Here is a 20,484-nt window from a genome sequence, read left to right as displayed (position 1 = left end):
CTTGACCTTCACATAAATGGAGTCATGTGATAGGTACCTTTTTGTGTCTGACTTATTTTGCTTAAACATGAAATTTTTGAGATTCATGTTTTTGTTTTTGTGTTATATCAGTTGTTTGCTTTTTTTGTTTATTTGTTTTTTGGCAGTGCAATAGTTCACTGTATAAAAATACTGCAATTTATTTTATCCGTTCTCTTGGTGATGGACATTTGCGTTTCCAGTTTGGAGGAATTAAAGGGCGATATTTTTGGATAGATTGTGTGTGTGTGTGTGTGTGTGTGTGTGTGTGTGTATGTGGGAAGGCCTGTTTTTATTTCTCTTAAGTAAATACATACCAGTAGAACTGCCAAGTCGTTTGGCAATTGCATGGCTAACTTTATAAAAAACTACTAAATGGTTTTTCAAAGTGGCTGGGGAATACGTATTTTTAATTTAGAATGTATTGCCAGTTCTTTTAATAAAGGGCTTCAACTCACATTTCTACCAGTGACCCTCTACCAGCGACAACTGTTTTTCTCTCTTTAATTTTTTGCCAGCCTGATGGGGCTCTAGGGGGATCTTATCCTTACTTTAGTTTACAATTCCCTATTGCTAAAGATCACATCACCATTTCTTTTTAAAGCTTCCCAGAAGCGTCTAGGGTTGAGAGTCAAAATACTAGGTGACAGTGGGAGGAAGGAGAGGATGACATCGTCGGGTAACAGTGTCAAGATTGAAGGACGGATGTTTTTCACTTAGGATTGGGGAGACTTGAACAGGTTTGTTTGCAGGTAGGTTAAAGAGATTGACGTGAAGTTAGAATTAGTTTTTAGAAACATTGAGCAGAGATGGGATTAAGAAGGGAGGTGAAGGATCAGGAACAGGAAGAACATTGAACACAAAATGCACCAGTTGCCTAGAATCATTTTGTATAGAGCCTCGGGGCTTCTTGCATTAGCTGGGCACACGAATTGATATGCATTGTCATTTGCATAATCATTAAACTTCCAAATCATCTTGTTTAAAGGGGTTAACCTTCACTCATCTGAAGAATTTTGCCATCCAGACTGGCTCACCCCGGAGGTTTCTGTCTATGGGGGTGCCTGGTGTTGTATGACTAATGCAGCCACGTGTGTGCAGCCCACACAGGCATGGCTTCTCTCTTAACGCTTGTATCAAGAATGGACTGGTTGTGGGAAGGGAGTCCTTTGTAAGATGACACCTCATCTTACCTGAGGGAGGTAAGATCTTCAGGTAAGATCTTGAGGCTTACACAAGTACAAGAAATAGAAATTGCCCTGTGTCATGCTGGAAAAAGTAAGCTTGGTGCCCCTGTTTGGGGAGAAGAGGGCCTTGTGGACATGAGCAGGAAGTATCCATGTGCAGAATGTATCATTTCTGTTAGCTGCTTCTTTGTTACTACTAAATAGTGCTGTAACTATCGAAACAGGAAATTCTCAACTGCAGACTTTAAAGGAGGAAGCCCCCCGGGAGTACTATTTACCTGCTGAATTCAGTCCAGTGTAAGGAGTGTTACTAATTATGGAAGAGGAGCCAGGAGAAAGCCAGCATCCCTGAGAGAAAAGTTCCCACTGGCCTAGACCCTGCAGAGACATATCCTGTCTGCATGGGCACAGTAGTTTTCCTTCAGAAGGCAAGTATAGATATTAGCAGCAGGATATATCTTCAAAAATGTGAGACAAAGGAAGAAAAATTCAAATACAAACAGCCTTGTGCCCTTGTGTGTGTGGGGGTGGGGTGGGATGGGTGGGTTTTGGATCTAGGTGTGAGGACATTGTTGAGATAACCCCCGTGAACAAACCAGGAAGGGACAGACACCAAATGGAGATGAATTGATAGATTATGGAGTCTGTTGAGGTAACTCTAGTTGTAATTCTTTGTATCAGAGGCAGAATTTATATCAAAATCTGGGCATCAGTGTTTGATATAATAATGCATCCCTCTCAATGTGATTTTAAGGACAAGGAATAAAAATTGTTACAGGATCCTTGGAGTTCTGGAAGGGGCAAAACTAATCTGTGTAGAAAAAAGTCAAAACAGTGCTTGTCTCCAGGAGGGTGTGGGCAGCGATCGATGGGGAGGGGCATGAGGAAACGTACTCCTGTGATGCTAAAGCTCTTTATGTTCATCAGGGTTTGGGTTACACAGGTGTATGCATTGCTCAGAATTCCTTGAATGGTATGCTTAGATTTGTGCATGTAAATTGTGTGTGTGTGTGTGTGTGTGTGTGTGTGTGTGTGTTCCATCTGAAAAAAAGAAGAAAAACTACAACCAAGCCAAAAAATGTGTAATCTGGTAGTGGACTTATTATTATTTTTTTTAGCTTCCTAGTCAACTTGTGTTATAAGGAACTAAATTTTCTCCTAATTTGGAAAAATACCATGAAATTTATTACTAAGGCTAGATTGTAAGAATCTTACTTCAATAAGAAAAAACATTTTTTTTTCCTGTTTAGCGACAAAAGCATTGTAGCTGTCCAGTCATTCTTAAAGATTCCTCCAGAAATTTGCAGCTAGTAAGTCAAAGCTGCCTGATTAATAACAAGTGTGAAAGAGGTGTGGCTTTCCTTTTCAGCCAAGATAGGATAGTCAACTTCAACAGCGCAAGCAGCAGAGCACGTAAGAACAAACCTCTGCTTCTAGATTATGGGTTTTATGAGCCATAATCAGGTGTTACATAGTTTCACAACTCGACTCAAGGGAAACTTGGAAAAGTGACCAGAAGTTTGCAGAGCATCTCACTAAAAATATATATATGAGATTACTCATCAGTGATGTTATCACTTCAATAAAGAAAACATGGAAGATGTGAACTAAGACATCTCTTTAAGCCTGCATGGAATAGGGCTACTGTACACCAAATATACCCTGTGCTGCTTGCAGGCACATGTTAGATTGCACTTTCTTGCTCTCTTGGAGTTTGGTGGGGCCTTATGACTTACTTTGGCAATGATATGTGAGCTAAAGTGATGAGTGTCATTTCCAAGAGGAAGATTTAAGCTAGGGTTATCAGATTTAGCCAATAAATATACAGGACACCCAATTAAATTGGAATGCCAATTTTTTTATTACTATAAACATGTCTCATGCAATATTTGGGACATATACTAACAAATGGTCTGTTATTGATCTGGATTCAAGTCTAACAGAGCATCCTGCATTGTATCTGGCAACCCTACTTTAAGTGCTGATGTGTGATTCATCTTGTGTTCTCCGTCTCTTTGGCATAGTGATGACCAATCCTGAGATGGTAGATGCACCATCAACCTGGGTCTCTAAGGGAATAGGATGAACAGAGTCCCCTGCTGACCTGCAGTGGATATGTAGCATATTCAAGAAATACCTTGGTTGGTTAAGCCACTGGAATTTGCGGGCTGGTTGCTACCACAGCACACCCTAGCCTGTCCTGATACAGACACTCCCTGACTCTGAACCCTGCCGTATCTCATGCTGTAGGATTGGTGGTCCATTGCGGTAGCCTGTGTGTTTTCTTCTTAATAATTAAATTATTGTTCTGCCTCCCTCTCTTAAGGTGGACTTAGGCGAAGGCAAGATTTGCTTCTGTTGTGAAGAATTTCAACCAGCCAAATGCACAGACAAAGAAAATGCCTTGAAACTCTTCCCCGTTCAGCCTTGTAGCGCGGTTCACCTACTACTTAAGGTACCTCAAATGGATTCCAGCAATAGATACACCACAGGGTCCCCAGAGAAGGCAAAGTTACTTGAAATATCCCTACCCCATGACCTCCCTCAAACAGCTACACTGTTGAAAGTAGACATGACCCCTCATCAGTGACCCAGAGACGAAATTGAACACAGAGTTACAGATTATTGTGTCTCTTAAATTATATATTTCTTTGTGTTCAAGAATTAGAAGATAGGGAAAAATGTAAAGGACCCTAAACGTAGAGCACATATGTATGTATGTTTCTATACACACATGAACATACGTACACACGTATGATGTAACTACTCATATTTGACGTAGCTTTTAGCAAAACCTTTAAATTGCGTGCCCATTTGCCGTTGTCCTGATGCTCCTTTGTTGGTGGAAACGAGCGCTGCCATTCTGGAACACACAGACTAAGGAGAGAGATTGGCCAGAAAACACAAAAGAAATTCAAGCCCTTCCCTTCTTTGTTAAATGCAGCAACTATACTAAGCAAAAGAGATTAAAAACAAATGATCCCAGTTGAAGAGACATACAAAATTAACCTTTACTCGGGAATTGGATGAAAATTGTGTCCTGACTTAAGGTGCGTTAGCCCAGAGGGTGACAAGATGTGTTGGTGAATCCTAAGGTCTTAGCTTTTGGAAAATCTGCCACTGACAGCTTTCTTTAGATATTTGTTTTGGGTTTGTTTTTTTGTGGGGAGGAGCAATCTCTAAGCAGAGAGAGAGGCTGCCAGCTTTTTGGTTTCTGCAGGATGTAAAAATGGCCTTCTTTCTTTGGCTTCTGGATTTTTGGTAGCTGAGTCACCCCCAAACTTTCTGAGCCAGGACTGAGCTTGGGGAAATCCCCACTAAGGAGCCAGGACTGTGGCAACAGAAACTTTTGGAATTGCCTTTGCTGCTATTTTGAGATGTGTGTTTATAAGAGTAAAGCCCTGTTTACACTCGGGAGCCCTGCCCCCTCCGTTGTCCTAGTTGTGTGCCCCTGGCAGCTCTGCCAATAGCTCCTGAAATAGAATCAGTGGCCACAAATTAAGCAGCAAGCTGTCCTGGTGCGGGCCGTGGGAGGGGGAGGCTGGGAATTGATGTCACTGGGAACGGCAACTTTGGAAGAGAAACTCCTTGCTGTCCTGGAAGGAATGTTTTCAGACAGTAATCTGATGCTTGATAAAAAGAAATACTGTAGTATCTGGCGTTTTGGGGACAGGAAATTTCTAAGATAAGTTTTGCCAATTCAGAAGCACTCACTATTGTATGAGAGTCACAGTAATCACCAACATTTTTTTCTGCACTTACCGTGTGCATTTTTTTTAATGAGGATTGTCTTTTGGGGACAGTATTATTAATACTACTTTAAAAAGTTTTTTATATTGCATTCCGGTCACTGGCTTTGAAATACTCAGGGGTGTCATTGTTTCCTTGTCCTAGAAAGTCCTTTTCGCCTTGTGTGCCTTGAATGCCCTGACCACCACCGTCTGCTTGGTGGCAGCCGCCCTTCGCTACCTCCAGATATTTGCAGCCAGAAGATCCTGCAGCGTAAGTCCCTGCAAGGTGGCACCATGGCTGTGTTTCTGCTGAGCCAGCCCACCGTCTTTCTGTGTAATCCATTGCTTTTCTCCTCCAGCCTTTGTATGAAGGCTGCTGACTCACGGAGGTGCTGTTTGTTTAACTAGGATGAATCCCAGATTTCTGCCGAGGAAGTGGAAGAACATGGACGCATCCCAGACCCTGATGACTTCGTGCCGCCTGTGCCTCCCCCGTCCTATTTCGCCACGTTTTACTCGTGCACACCCCGGATGAACCGCAGGTATCATTCCTAAGCCACGCCCCCCCATGACCCCCGACCAGTTCTCTGCTGTGGGGTGCTCTCGGTTTAGAAGACTGAAGGGACTCCAGATCTCATAGCATGTGCTCTGACCTCTCTCTGAAATACAGACATACCGCGTTGTTTTTTAGGATTTTCTATTTCTCCATCTCTCTCCCTCTCTCTCTCTCTCTCTCTCTCTCTCTCTCTCTCTCTCTCTCATAAACTGCATGAAACCAAAGAAAAGTCAAACCTTGACCTAAGGATATACTTTTTCAATTTCAATTAGCTTCCTAGGAAAACGGACACCCAGTGAGATAACTGCTGTAATTTGACATGATTGAGAGCTGCGGTTGCCCTGGAAACGCGCTCAGTTAGGCCAAATCGATGTTCATTATAACACCATCAGCAGGTTCCCCAAATCATGAAATTCTTCTCAGCCATTAAAAGAAGATGAATTATTAATTACTTCTCTCTGGTCTAGAAAAAATAGACACCATGATTATTTTCGTTTTCAAATTCTAGCTCAAAACTTGATCATCTGTTTTTTTAAGGCTTAGGAATTATTACTTGTAGAATTATTTTTTTGTAGACTGAAATGCTGTCTGACTTCCTCTGATTGTTAGTGACTTCTGGAATTGGAATTGTAACTCTCTGTTAAATAACTTCATTTATTCAATCAACGAACATTTATGCAATCTGCTGCTTACTAGTCACTGTGCTGGGTTATTGAGATTCAGAATGAGTTAGACTCACCTTCTCCCCCTATCAAGGAGCTCACAATCTAGGTAATTTAAAATGAGTGTTGTTAGGATCACAGTAGTACTCAAAAGAGAGAATTTGAGAGCACAGAGGGCCACCTAATCTGATGGGTGGGCTGCAGAGAGCTTGAAGAAGAGCCAGCCAGTCAAGGTTGGCTTCCTGAATGAAGTGATCTTAAGCTGAATTTAGAGCATAAGCAAGCTTATATTTAAGCTTCCAAAAAAGAATCTCTAAATGCTACAGAAAGGCTAGTAGTGTCTTTAGCTCGATATTCAGGGGGCCAGGAAGTTTTACTTTTTAATTCCTGAGGTATATGTGGAAAGCTGTCAAACAAATTGGATGCCAGGCTTGGGGTTTTTTGAATTCCATTTTCTAACGCTCAGGGCAACCACATGTGACTTTGAAACAGGTTGCAGTGGGAGCTACCACCAGATGCTGTTAATGTTCTTTTCAATGGTTTATCTTTTTGATTTGACCCTCTGAGTCATACCTAAACCCCACCTCCGGGCTGTCCCCTGTCCACCGCCTAGGCAGAGGTTGAGATGACCACAAAGCCAGAGGGGATGTCAGCTGGCTGGACGGCTGGGGCCAGGGGGGTGGCCTGGGGATCAGCTCAGCCTGCCTATTGTTTAGGGAGTGGTGTACAGGAATTTTGAAGCTTCAGGGCACAGGACAGCTTCCCAGTTCTCTTAAGACATGAGCCAAGAATTACAGGGGCCAGAGAGACATAGCAACAAAACCCATGTTCTTTGTGTACATTAGGACACATGTGCTAAAATCTTAGCCCAGTCTCAGGCTGGGTAAAGAGGGCACATGGATGGACAGTAAAAATGCCTGTTATTTCACGGTTGGGAGGAGAAATGCCCTCTTCAAGAAGGATTTCTTGGCTCCCTGAGGTTGCGGATGAGCACTTGGTTGACCTAAGAGGAGGCAGCAGACAGATTTAATTTCCTGCAGTAGCAGAAAGGGAAAGTGACTCATGTGGGCGTAGAAGTTGTGCTGTCCAGCAGAGTGCTGGAGACACCCCCGACCTTCCCTTCTCTCCTTCCTTTCTCCCCTCTGTTCCTCCACAGCCATGTTTAGCAGTGTGGGTATTTCTGCTCTTGGAGGATCTGGGTGCATCCCTGGATTTGTCCCTCTCAGTCCTGAGACAGCCCGTGGCCAAATCCAGGTTGGAAGAAGACAAACAAGTTTCTCCTCAAGGGCATTACCATTCAGAACTTTCCAGAAGGAATGAGGGTGGGGTGTGGTGGGGAGTGTTAAAGCAAAACACCCTTGTGAGAAAGAAGACACTGCTGGCCTAAATATATACCTGGAGCACTAGGTCATATTTCCAAAGGGCAAACACTCATTTTCTGAAATTCTACCAATACCAAAGGGCAGCTCATTTTCCTTTTTAAAATGGCTAAATTTTATTCACCTTTAGATATATATTCTATCAAAGATATGTGTGTGTGTGTGTGTGTGTGTGTATATATATATATATATATTTAAATTTTTATTGGGGAACAGCCATGGCCATTGGTTACACATTGCTTTCATGCTACAATGGCACAGTTGACTCTTTTAAGGAGGGTGCAGCTCACCGTCGCCCATGCCGGGATGGAACCAGCACCCCTGGTATTATCAGCACCACACTCTAACCAACTGAGCTAACCGGTCACCCATATCAAAGATATTTTTAAGTTTCACCAACTTTGCTAGATTCTTAGTATAAGTCAACTTCGTGGATATTGGCTGTGTAGCCCCAATTGGTAATTTTCTTTCTCATAAGCAGGCAGGCACAATATTAACGAATGTCTTCTTAAAATTTCCACAATAAGTTCCGTTAAGTGTTTTAACACAATAAAGGCTCCCCATTTCCTGTAAAGTATTATGACCTCTCAGAAGAGGTTTATTTATTTAGCTTCTATAAATACAGCCACTTCATACATTGGTAACTCCTTGAGAAAGGGCTTCTCAAGTTACTGTCATAAACAGAAGCTTGATTGCAGTCAAGGCTTCTGTCCAAAGATGGGTTATCTAATTTGTGAATTGATCAGTAAGTACCGGAGTGGGCTGCACACCCTGTCTCCACAACTCTAGGGAGTCCCCCAATCTCACAAGTTGGCTTGAGTCAGGAGTCAAAGAGGAGAGTCTCCAAACTACGTCATGAACGTGGACCTGGCTGTACCATGGGGATGTTACTTGCTATAGAAAATTGAAGAGGAGGCAGTAGGAACCAGATTGCCTGGGAGTCTCTCAAAGGTGAAGACAACAAAACTCATCCATTTCCTTTCCTAACAAGCTTCAAAACCCACCGTCAAGTGGAGCCGGACTGTGCTAGGGGTTGACCCAGTGCTCAGCTGTTGGGCGGGGCACCCCTGCCTCGCTCCCCCCTGCATGGGCAGCAACCCTACCACCATGTGCCAGTAAAAGGGCATGGTTTTTCCAGTACATAAATGAAGATCATTCTTTGGTCAAGGGCATATTTTATTAGTTGCTGCCATCCCCCTTGGATGAGTTCTCAAGGCCTATTTGTAGCATCGAAGCAGAACAACATATTTTGCATGGTCTGTTTAGGTTTCCTATTCATCTTCAGTGCCCAGGAACACGAACCAGGGAAGGTTTCCTGGAGACTTTGAGATCAACTTGAAAGAGCCAGGCTTTGGAATCTCTTAAAAGGGTAATAACCCTGGGTGGATCTCTTACCATTTCTGAGCCTCAGTTTCCTCATTCACCTGCATTGTCACATGGCTGCGGAGAGGATTGTTAAGAGATAGCGGGCATAAAAAAGTCTTTCTAAAAATAAAAGCTTAGACTGTGCTCTACCATTGTGAGTTCCCTGGTTGAAAATGTTCTTGGCACGTATCTTACTTTTAAGAAACATTTAACCCTTAATCACACCTCTCTCTACCTTATCAGGTACCAGTTTTCCTAAGACACTAATTTTTAATAAAAATCTGATCCCCTTTCCCAGATATAACAGGGTTTTCATTTCAGCCACCATGATGCATTTCCTTTTACAGCAGTCTCCATCCTGGCTGTGCATTGCAATGATCTGGGGCTCTGACCACCTACAGATACCTGGGTCCCACCACAGGCAATCCGGGCAGAATTTCTAGTAGTGAGGCTGGGCCATTCATAGTTTAGAAACCTCCCCAGGTGATTCTTCTCTGTAGCTGAGGTTGAGCGCCATAGGGGGTCAGGAAAAAAACCTGCCAGGAGCTAGCAGACCCATTTCCCTCCATGGGTCCTTATGTACCTACCCAGAGATAAAATAAGGAAAAGCTGCTGAATAAGAAAGAAGCTTTCCTTCTGCATCAACTCTAACAGCATCTTCCATCAAAACGAGGCTTTCCTGGTCATTTTGATAGCCACCATAGAAACCATTTATTTTGCAGTCGATTTGGATAAAGTGTGTCCCTCCACCCCCAACCCACCAGTTGTCCTTCTTGAACAGATTGTGGAGTAGTTTAGGATCTAAAAATGGAAGCCTTTTCCTCTGACCTCTTGGCCCTAAGGAAGCTCCCTCTTTTCTGTGAACATACTGTGTCTAGGTAGCCACTGGTCTGGGAACATAAAACATAGACCGCCAGAGCTAACAAGCAAACAGGGATATTAACTTTCCAGGCAAGGGCACAGCAGTGAACAAATGCTGGCAGAGTTGGCTGATGGGGAGAAGTCAAGGGCCTGTAAGTGCTAGAAAGATGGCACATGTAATTAAGGATTGAAGACTGGCCCTCTGGGGAGGACAGACGAGTCCCTTGGTCTCATCGAGTAAAACAAGCCACTTTGTTCATTGGTCAGGAAGGCATCTTTGGTCAGGTCCAGGAAGGGCCTGGGATTGCTGGAGTTGCTCAGTATTTAGTCTTTTTTAGTTTATGTCCATGTTTGCATTTCAAGAATACACATTAAACTTTGCTTTTTTTTTTTTCATTCTCCAATACTCCAGTACTTTTTAATTTTTGGGTCTTCTGTGTATTTTTTAAAAATTGAGATATAATTGAAATAGAATACAGTTTCAGGTGTACAATGTAATGATTTGCTATGTCTGTATTGCAAAACAATCACCATAATAAATCTAGTTAATGTCCATCACCACACGTAGTTTAAAAGTTTTTCTTGTGATGAGAACTTTTAAGATCTACTCTCTTAACAATTTTCAAACATACAATACAGTATTATTAACTAGCTAGTCACCATGCTGTACATTACATCCCCAGGACTTATTTATTTTATAACTAGAAGTTTCATTAAAAGGTATTGTTAACTATATTTTTGTTGTTATTCCATGTATGTATTATTCCATGTATTGTTAACTATTTTTTTCTTTTTAAAATTTATTTCAATTAACATTCAATTATAGTTAACATTCAGTATTATTTTATGTTCGTTTCAGGTGTGTAGCATAGTAGTTAGAAATTTATATAATTTACTGATTCCCTTCCTCCTATTAGTCTAGTACCCACCTAGCACTATACATAGTTATTATAATATTATTGACTATATTCCTCTATGCTGTACTTTACATCCCTATGACTATTTCGCAACTACCAATTTGTACTTTTTAATCCCTTCACTTTTTTCACCCAGCTCCCAACCCCCTCACATCCAGCAACCATCAGTTTGTTCTCTGTATCTATGAGTCTGTTTCTGTTTTGTTTGTTTATTTTGTTCTTTAGATTCCATATACAGGTGAGATCATATGGTATTTATCTTTCACTGTTTGACTTATTTCACTTAGCATATTACCTTCCTGTAGCTTTAACTATTCCTTTAAAATTTATGTTCTTTGTTACCTAGATTGTGTGTGTGTGTGTGTGTGTGTGTATAGAATATCTTGTGGGTTTTTCCCTTTTGGTTTTGTTTTTTGCTATCAAGGGTCTCTCACCCACAGGACAAAACCACAGTACCTGACACAGAGCAAACAATCAGTGTTTGTTGAATGAGCACCTTTAGTAAGGGTCACTCTGTGTTTCCGCCTGCAGTATGCTGCTCTGTCTCTGAGCTATGACGCTGTTTGCTTTATTTGATCAAATTTGTTTATCCCTTCAAATGTTTTTTTAACAAGTAGTGATTTCTTGGCATGAATCAGACATTAGGGACACCCAGGCAAGAAACTTGTCATATACTAATGTAAGAAATAATTGAGTTTCCCTGAGGCCCTGGTTTTGTTTTGTTTTCTTTTCTTTGAGGTGAAATTCACATAACATGAAATGGACCATTTGAAAGTATACACTTGAGTGGCAGTTAGCACATTCACGATATGGTGCAACCATCACGTCCATCAAGTTCTAAAGCATTTTCATCACCTCCAAGGAGATCCTGTACTCTGAAGCAGTCGCTCTCCATGACCCCCTACCCCCAGTCCTGGCAACCACTAATCTGCTTTTAGTTTCTTACGGATCATTGTTTCCTTTTTGCCTAGTGGATTGGAAAGGAATGCTGGTATTACATTTTATACATTGTCACTTGCCTAAGGATAACACTTGAGCGGCAAAGGCCCCCATGCAGGAGCCACTTATGTCACATGGCCGTAGAACATGCTTCTTGATGCCAGCATGCTTTTCCTAGGATGGTCGGTCCTGACATCATTCCACTGCCGCATATCTACGGAGCACGAATCAAAGGTGTGGAAGTCTTCTGTCCCCTGGACCCCCCACCTCCCTACGAAGCTGTGGTGAACCAGACAGACCAGGACCAGGTACTGTCCACAGAGTTCCTCTTTGGTATGTTGACCACAAGTAGCAAAAGCAGTATGCGACACGGAGAGCAATGGGAGACTGTGCCTCGCAGATCTTTTTAAGTTCACTGAGTCCAGAGGATGCTTGACTTGTTTATCAACAAAGATCCCTCTTTTTTCCTGTGATGCAGGGATCCTCATTCCAAATCTCAGAAGGATCAGAAGCGGCCACAAGCTCGTTGGAACCGACGTGCATGCCAGTGACTCAAGGTAATAAACCCTTCATCTCTGCCTACACTTGTGATTTCAGTGAATTCAAACATGGTCAAATAATGAGCTGTATGATATTTTGTTGGAGGTCAGATATTCTTGGAATAAATGATTCCAGTTACAGCCTTTCGAGATGTAAAAATACTATCAACTTTGAGGGCTTATAAGGGGAGTTAACATGTAAACAGAAACACGGATATCCTCAGAGTCTTTTACGAACAGCCTGACAATTCTCAGTGTTTTTATTTTTGCCTGTGAAACGACGATGAGCTCTTTTGAAGGGAAAAAAGAATTTCATTTATCAAAGGGTGATTTGCTGTGAGGTTGTGCTGTCCTTTATGACCTGGGGCCCAGGTCATGCTGCCTTAACATGTAGTGATTTCCAATTTCCAGTCCTGTATTAAATACTAGCGTCAGTTTATATTGATTCTCATAGTTTAAGGGAACATCGTTGCAGCTTTCTCTCTTTGAAGAGGTTTTACATGGCCCAGAGAGCTGTCCACCAGGACACATTTGCACATGGTGATAAATAATGGATCAACTTTTAGCTATTTTAGGCAGAGGTAATTTTTCAGCAGCACCGTTTAGAACTGGGCTTCTGTTCTGTTCACCTTCCATCTTCTACAGAATTATGCAGCAGCATTCTGTTTCCTAAGTATGTTTGTAATTCTTCCATTTCTTAAAAAAAGTTTCCCAGACCACAACACAGGCTCACAAATGATTGTGATTTTTTTTTTTTCCTGAGCAGAAGGTATCCAGTTCTGGAGTGGTTTTACCGAGTCCTTGACTGGCCCGTGGCTCTTTAACTTGGCTCTCTTGGAGTTTCACAGCCCGGCCTGCAGACACCTCCTCTGCCTGCACTGGATCTGCAGCCTGCAGGGAAGCCACCTCACCTGTGTGGGTGTTACCTTCCACCCTGGCAAGCTCACACTGAATGGTCAGAAACTATAAGATGGCTAGGAGCTTTCTAGTCCTGAAGCTGCACCAGCATGCTTCACTGGAGAAAATGCTAAGCGCCTTTAGGAAAAAAAAAAACCCCAACATTTTGGCAGGGCATCTTTATTTTGTTCTTGGATGTAAAGGTCTGTGTTTGTTTTAGGTCTGGAGGGGCAGCCTTTCCCATAGTGCCGGGAAATAAAAAGTTCCTGGGCCAGCAGCCTAAGCAAATGTTGTTAACTGCATTACCCTCGCCCCGGCAGGTTTGGGCTCACAGGTGTTTCCTGCCTGACATTTTGGAGGCTGCAGCTGGTGAGATAATTTTTGTTTCTTCTCTTTAAAACAAACAAACAAAAAACATCAGGTGGGGACATTCCTAACACACCTGGAGAAGAAAGTGCATCTATTTCAACACCCAACTCAAACCAGCAACATCCCGCGAGAAGAGTCCTCCAACCGCTGAGGACAAGATCGAAGAGTGACCCTGTGCTCCATCATTCCACGGAGAGAGGTGAGGTTATTCCCCAAGCTCCCCGCAGAGCACTTATTTGCCTCAGGGTGCCAGGTGAGAGCAGGTGGCTCTGTTCACCCCAGGCCCTGTGGTTCAGGTTCAAGAGATAGCGTAAAGGAAGTTAAGAGGTCTTGGGAAAATATTGGGCTGTCGGAAAAGTCATGATGCATTTTTGCAACGAAAAACATAGAAAAATACGTCATGACTTTTCCGACAACCCAATAAGGTAGTCTACTTACATATTAGGAATATACTTCTGCCACATCTTTTAAGGCTGGTAGGGTTTCTTTTTTTTTCTCTTTTTAAGTCATTTTCATCAAAAGTATTTGGTTGCACATGATATTGTAGTAGGTACTCCACGAACAAAATAAGGCAAACCTAGTTCTCATTTCTAGATGCTCGCAATCCTCCTGGAATAAACATTCTCTCTCAAGGAAAAAGTGAAAGCGATGTATTTTTTAAATCCCCTCTTCTATAATTTAATATTAGTTATATTTTTACTGTGTATGAGTAAATTGAATTATTTAAATCTGACCTTGTTTTAAGAACTTTGGATGGAGTGAAACTCACACTCCCTCTCCCTCCTTCTCTGTTTTGTAGATATCTATGTGTAGATATTATCTGAATTCATTAAAAATTATTTTTAATTAAAAAAATGTAAAATAACATTGCGGCATTTTTTTTTGAGTATATGAATACCCAGACATCTCCAAATATGTCTTCGTTGTAGAAAATTGTAAAATATAAAGGAAACAAAGGAAGAAAATGAAAACTTGTAACCCTACCAGCACCGTCTTCTTTCGGTGACCCGTTCTCACAGGGGGCCTATGCTCTCTCCTCACGCTCTCTGCAGATAATATCCTCACCCCGCTCTCTCTGGGGCCCTGTGTCGCCCCATTCCAGTCTGGTCCCGTCCCTCTGACAGCCTGTGTTGTTTGCCGCAGCTCTGGACTGACCGTGTGGGAGCCAGACAGAACAGCCCTCTTGTCTCTGCTGTGGCTTCTGAGTGGGGAGGAGTCCCACCACCTGGGACTGAGCACACCTCTGCAACCCCAGCAGGCTGGCAGCCTGGCTCCTCAGCTCCCCAGACCCTTCTGCACTGCGGGTCTCTGCCCTACCTGGCAAGTTGAGGACTCGAGCTGGCCACCTGCCGGCTTCAACAGGAACTTTGCTGTGTGCACAGCTTAGAGAGATCTTCCCAGAACCCCTTTCCACCCTGCAGTGCTGCAGGGGAGAGGATGCCATGTTTCCCTGTTGGAGGAAGGGACCCCGTTGTGGAAGGGACCAAGTGGCCTTCAAGTGACTTGAGTGTGTAGTCCTGACTCTGTCCATGAGCATCTGTAGGGAGTATTCCTGGAAGATTCCGGCTCTCTGTGATATGCATATGGCAGCCTAGGAGGAGTGCTGCCAACCCTTGTTTAGAGAGCCTCACGCCTCCCTTTCTTCAGAGGAAAAGGATGCTGCTCCCCTTCCTCCACTATTCTCCCCTCCCCCCACTTCCTTTCCTCCTTGAATATCTAAATTCCTGCTTATCAGGCCTGCGCAGACTGAAATCTCCTGTGCCGGGTACACAGAAGGCTGCTGGCTGGCTTATGAACATGTGGAGACCAGGCCCCAGTTTCACTTCACAGCCTTGCCAGTGTAGAAATGTCCTGCCAGTCCTTATGCCCTTGCTGAAGTAGGTAGCTGTGGAAATTAGAGCCTGAGCTGGATTGCCCAGGCCCGCTGTTGACTTCTGGAATGACGTGTAATTTTTCTGCACTTAGACTTCTCTTTCTGTAATAGTCAGCCGTAGAGCTGCCTCACAGCCGTGGTGTGAGCATTGGTAATATAAGGCAGCACAGTGCCCTTGAGGATGTTTAGGACACAGGTACAGTCAAAGCGGACAGACATTCCATCCACCCCACAAGTCTTGTCTCTCCTCAGTCCTTCTCTCTAAGTGGCTCCTTCATCCTCCCCTGCCCTTGGAATGTTCTTTCATCAGTCAGCCATGTTTTGTTTTGTTTTTGTCTGCTTGCCCCATCCATCCCCATATATTGGTTATTACCCCGTGAAACTGATGCCCCGTAATGGTTTGCCTTCTGGATGCTCTTCTCTGTCACCTATCTTTACCTTGGGGGTTGTGTTTTATGTGGCACAATAAAACGTTCTGGGGACATGTTCTATTGGAACTACACATCAGGAAATGAGCTTTTGTCCTAGTAGTTGGTTTTGTTTTCCTTTTCCTTTTGCAAAATGAAAAGCAAGATGTGCATGGCTGTCGGCATTTGTTCCAAGCTTTCCATACTGCGTTTAGTGGTCTGTGTTGTTTCAGACGCAGGTGCGTGTGCACAGGGGCATGGCCAATGGGTACGTGTTGTTTGTCTTTGCCCACAGCCGCCCCTGTGCTCAGCTGTGAAGCTGCAACTCAGACGGAGGGAAGACCGGATCTGACTGCCGTGACCTTGAGGAGGGGTTTGAGACCCAGAGCTTCGCGATGCAGACCCCGGTCTCTAATAGATTACAGATCTTACATAGACACCAAGCTGCTGGTGGCAAGGTTCCTGGAGCAGTCCTCCTGCAGTATGACCCCGGACATCCATGAACTTGTAGAAAACATTAAATCTGTTTTGAAGTCTGACGAAGAGCATATGGAGGAAGCCATCACAAGTGCCAGTTTCCTAGAACAGGTAGTTTTATGTTTAATATCTGGTGTGAGTCAGATAACTCATTTCCATACCAGCTGAAGTTGCTTCTCCGATTTCCTGTCCAAGGCACAGTAAGTTCATGGTCATTGTATCCAGGGAAATGTGGTTAGGAGGTCTGTGAAGGGAAAGAGAGGAAGCTGGAACCCTTTCTTTTCAGGTGTCGTGGCTTTTCCACAGAGTTCTTGGCCCAAAGGAAGACAAACCCATTTTTCCCCAGGATGTGGAAGTATGCCTGAAAACAAAAGGGTGTAGCTTGGAGATAAAAGCAAGGGGTATGAGCAGTGTGGGGCACATTCAGCCTTTGATTTCCTATGTTGAAAGTTTCCCTTCATGACATGTTTTTTCAGCCCTTTGACAATGATAGACATACATGAATTTTAATATTGGCAAGATTCTGGGAGCTGTTCATACTCCCATGCAATCTTTAGCAAGATACCTAAGCTGATAGGACAGGAATAAACACCTTTTCCTTTCCATAGGTTAAAAAGTACAAGGCAATCCCCCAAACAGAAACCACCAGGGAAAAGATACAATTGGGCCTGTAAATGATCCACCTAGGTGTCAGGTTTCTCATCTTTAAAGTGAAGGGTTAGACTAGGTGGTCTCTACACCTGTATTTCTGAATGCAGGGAATTTCCTTCTGATGAGAAGGAAATTCTCAGCTTTAATTACCCGCCTTTTTAAAAAAAGCCTTTAAGGCATTTATTGAGTCACCTTTGAGGCATTTATTTCGTTGCTCCATGTATGTGGGCTGTCTGTTGACGACATCAGTGCACAGTGTTACCTGGCTGTACCTGTGTGCATTAAGTGCCCAACAAATAATTCCTGAGTTGAAGTGGGCTGATTCTTAGGGTCATTACCAACTACAGGATCCTAGGTAAATTTTCAGGAAGATTGAATAAACCCCCGTCACCTTCTTTTCTGTTGCCCTGTTTTACCTGCCGGCCTCTTCCTACAGAGGCCAGAAGCCAAATTCTCTCCTAGTCCCTCCGGGGATCCAGGAGAGCAGAAGAGCCATTCGATGACTCACATGAAGATGTCCATGAACTGTGGACCCTCTTGCGGTCTGTTTGCTAACAGTGGCCAGCCAGTGGTCCTGGGTCAGGCTCTAGGTAGTTGCCGGCATAGGGGAGACATTTACATCCTGGTGTCCCTGGTCTACGCCAGATGTCATTCCCTCCCTCATACCCTCTGTCCATCTGATACCTGCTAAACAGGAGCAAGTATTTGGAGTCATTTCCCAAAGGCTTCCAAGCTCTGGTGAGGTGAGAGCTGGAGCATCTGCCAGACAGTTGGTCTGAACCTTCTGGAAAGTCTTATTTGCTAGAAAATCACTCTAGGGGAAAAGAACAAGCACTTCAGGTCCAACAGATGCTATCACTACAAATATTGGCTGGGCCTCTGTGCACAGACTGGGTAAAAGCTCAGGTACTGGGATTGGCAGTTGACTGAGCTCATCTGCTAGAACCTTCCAGGACTGGAGCCCATTCGTGATGGCTCAGAACGCCTCACCCTCCTCAGACAGAAGGAGGCAGGCTCAGGGAAAGAGGAACTTTTATTTCTGACTCTACCCAGATTTGGCACATTGTCACTCTCTCTCTATTGCTAGAATGCATTTTTAGATCCGTTTTAATTTTAGCAATATCAAAACCATGGGCCTGAACTTATGCATAACAGCAGTTGATATCTATGAATGTTGGAATTTTCTTCTCAGTCAGGAAACTAGGACAGGCCTTAAGACAAATAATAATAGAATGTTAGCAAATCTAATGTCTCATCTCTTTAGGGGATTAACCTTTGAATGACATTAAAATCTCAAAATGGTAAAAACTAAACAAAAAGTCATCCCAATGATTATTATATGACGTTGGTGATAATAAAGCACCTGGGTTTTCCCCAACATGCTAATAGTATTATTGGTCATATAGACGTGACTGTGCAATTTAAAATATGTGAATGTACTCATCAATCCCAATTGGATGAGGGATTTTCCATATTTTTGCCATTTTTACAAAGCAAGCGATAGTAGGATATATTGGGTTGTCGGAAAAGTCATGACGTATTTTTTCTATGTTTTTCGTTGCAAAAATTCGTCATGACTTTTCCGATAACCCAATATTTAAAGTTATATATGTGGCACATTGCAAAAATAGATCTAGCAGTGGAACTATTCTGAAGAGTTCTTACAAGTAAATTGGTCTAGTTGTGATGTTGTTTATTGAAGGGTTGTTAGATCAGTTGGAAGGAAGCATCATCGGTTTTGGTTGACATTTTATAAACTCATTACCTGGTCACAATACCAGACCAATGGTTATCAATTTTTCAAGTATATCGGTATCGCCTGGGTTCTTATTAAAAGTACGGATGCTTGAGCCCCACTCCAGATGCACATGTCAGAATTGATGTGGGAGGAGACAGGAATCCATGTTTCTGACAGGCTGCCCTCCCCTCCTGTAATGTGCAAACCCCAGTGAGAATCACTGGCTTAGACCACAGGGAAATTGGAAAAAAAATTTCCAATTTTTTTGGGGGATGTTAAATATAAAGCAAGACCTCACAATAGATAAGTCCGTGAAGTGAGGCAGGTCTACAGTTGAAACCATAGGAAATTTGGGGAATTTATTAGGAACTTGAGAAAAGAGGCAATAGGTTAAAAGCCTCTCTGGAATTTTGAGTGGCTTCCACTTTGGGAAAATACCCTTTTTTCTTTCTCAAGGCCACTAAACATGACATGGATGGATAGAGGAGGCATATCCCAGGACCACGTCTGGTGAAGCTTAACCTCTCCCCACCCTGTTTATTCTCCCAAAGATCATGGCCCCCTTGCAGCCCAGCGCTTCCGGGACCCACTTGCTGCCCTCGCGGAGACAGCCCGGTCTGCTGCACCTGCGGAGTTGCGGAGACCTGAGCACCTTCGTCGTGGCAGGGAGGCCCAGAGCCGAGAGAAGGCCCCGGCGCGTGGAGGCTGAGCGGCCTCACAGCCTAATCGGCGTCATCCGAGAGACTGTCCTGTGAACAGACGGGGCCAGACGCCTGCAGTGACCTGAGGAGCAGCGGGAAGGAAGGAAGACGGCCCCCGGAAGGCTGAAGGCCGCTCTCTTGGAGGGGAAGGATCCTCCTCCTCACCATGTCATTTCCGGGCTGCCTGGCAGTTGGGGTCCCCCTCTGGGAACTCCTCAAAAAGGAGGGCACTTCAGAGGACATTTTCTTCCCCCTCTTTGGCTCTCCTTTCTGCTGACCAAGGGTGTTCAAGGCGGGAATGAACAGGTTCTTCGCGGCTCATTTGGTTTGCGGGAGCATCAAGCTGGAGGCTGTGAATGTAGCGCCTCCCCTGCCTCTGCCGGGCCCCCTGCCTGGGTGTGGGCAGACGTGGGGCTAATGAGCCTTTGCCCCTCAGCCGTCGCGGCTTTCTCCCTCGCCGCCGCCGCCGAGTTCTCTGTCGCTGGAAGGACAGATCTGCTGCGCTGCTATTGATAACCCCCTGTGGCCTTGCACTCAGTGACAAAGGAGTTGGCAAGGAAGCAGGATGCTTCCCCTTGATGTCCTGAAATCGGCAAGCCTCATCTTAGGTCACCCTGAAAGCATACTCTCTTTAGGAAAAACAGGAGACTTTTTCAGTGACAAATTGTAATGGAAGACATTTAGGGAGAGGATTCTTGTTGATTCCATTTATTCATGCTTGCAAAACTAGAGATGGCTAAGGCAGAACTGAGAATAAAAATGTTTACTTTGGACTTCTGGGCTCGATGTACAGCATTTGTGTATGCAGAGGTGGACACGCCTCACTTTTCTGACGGTTTGGAACTTGGAGCAGGGGTGGTCCGGTTTGGGCAGGCCACCAAACCACTTTAATCTCCATAGCTGCCGATCCCCATGGATAACAATGCGTCCTTCATTCGTTCAGCCAGTGTGTGGCTCAGTGACTTCAGGGAGCTGCTTTCTAGTGGGACCATGAGCAATAAATCAGTCAAGTCACCACAGATTAGGGATTGGTGCTAAGAAGGAAGGAAGCGGTTGGAGAAGGCTTTTGAGGAACTGACATTTAAAGTGAACTTTGAGGGATAGGGAACAGTGTTCTAGGCAGAGGGAATGGCCAGTGAAAGGCCCCCCAGCACCAGAGGCTGCTGTGAAAGCAGCCCTAAAGGAGGGGAGAGGTAGCAGGAGGCTCAGGCTGGATT

General features: G+C 43.9%; 1 protein-coding gene across 3 annotated transcripts in view; it reads left to right on the top strand.

Moving 5' to 3' along the window:
• ENTREP1 (endosomal transmembrane epsin interactor 1) overlaps window positions 1–20,047 on the top strand; it is a 58,560-nt gene extending 38,513 nt beyond the window's left edge. For all 3 annotated transcript variants that reach the window (XM_019661113.1, XM_019661112.1, XM_019661114.1), the window contains 8 exons: window positions 3,532–3,660; window positions 5,100–5,207; window positions 5,345–5,478; window positions 11,794–11,923; window positions 12,094–12,172; window positions 13,473–13,619; window positions 15,996–16,288; window positions 19,118–20,047. In XM_019661113.1, coding sequence (XP_019516658.1) covers window positions 3,532–3,660; window positions 5,100–5,207; window positions 5,345–5,478; window positions 11,794–11,923; window positions 12,094–12,172; window positions 13,473–13,619; window positions 15,996–16,288; window positions 19,118–19,321 — 1,224 coding nt within the window. In that variant the 3' untranslated portion in view covers window positions 19,322–20,047. The remainder of the gene's footprint in view (window positions 1–3,531; window positions 3,661–5,099; window positions 5,208–5,344; window positions 5,479–11,793; window positions 11,924–12,093; window positions 12,173–13,472; window positions 13,620–15,995; window positions 16,289–19,117) is intronic.
• The last annotated feature ends 437 nt before the right edge of the window (window positions 20,048–20,484 follow it).

The sequence above is a fragment of the Hipposideros armiger genome, unplaced genomic scaffold (genome assembly GCF_001890085.2).
Source record: "Hipposideros armiger isolate ML-2016 unplaced genomic scaffold, ASM189008v1 scaffold_335, whole genome shotgun sequence".
In the NCBI taxonomy this organism is placed as follows: domain Eukaryota; kingdom Metazoa; phylum Chordata; class Mammalia; order Chiroptera; family Hipposideridae; genus Hipposideros; species Hipposideros armiger.
Note: the sequence above shows the minus strand (reverse complement) of the source record. Positions and strands in the feature narration are given on the sequence as shown.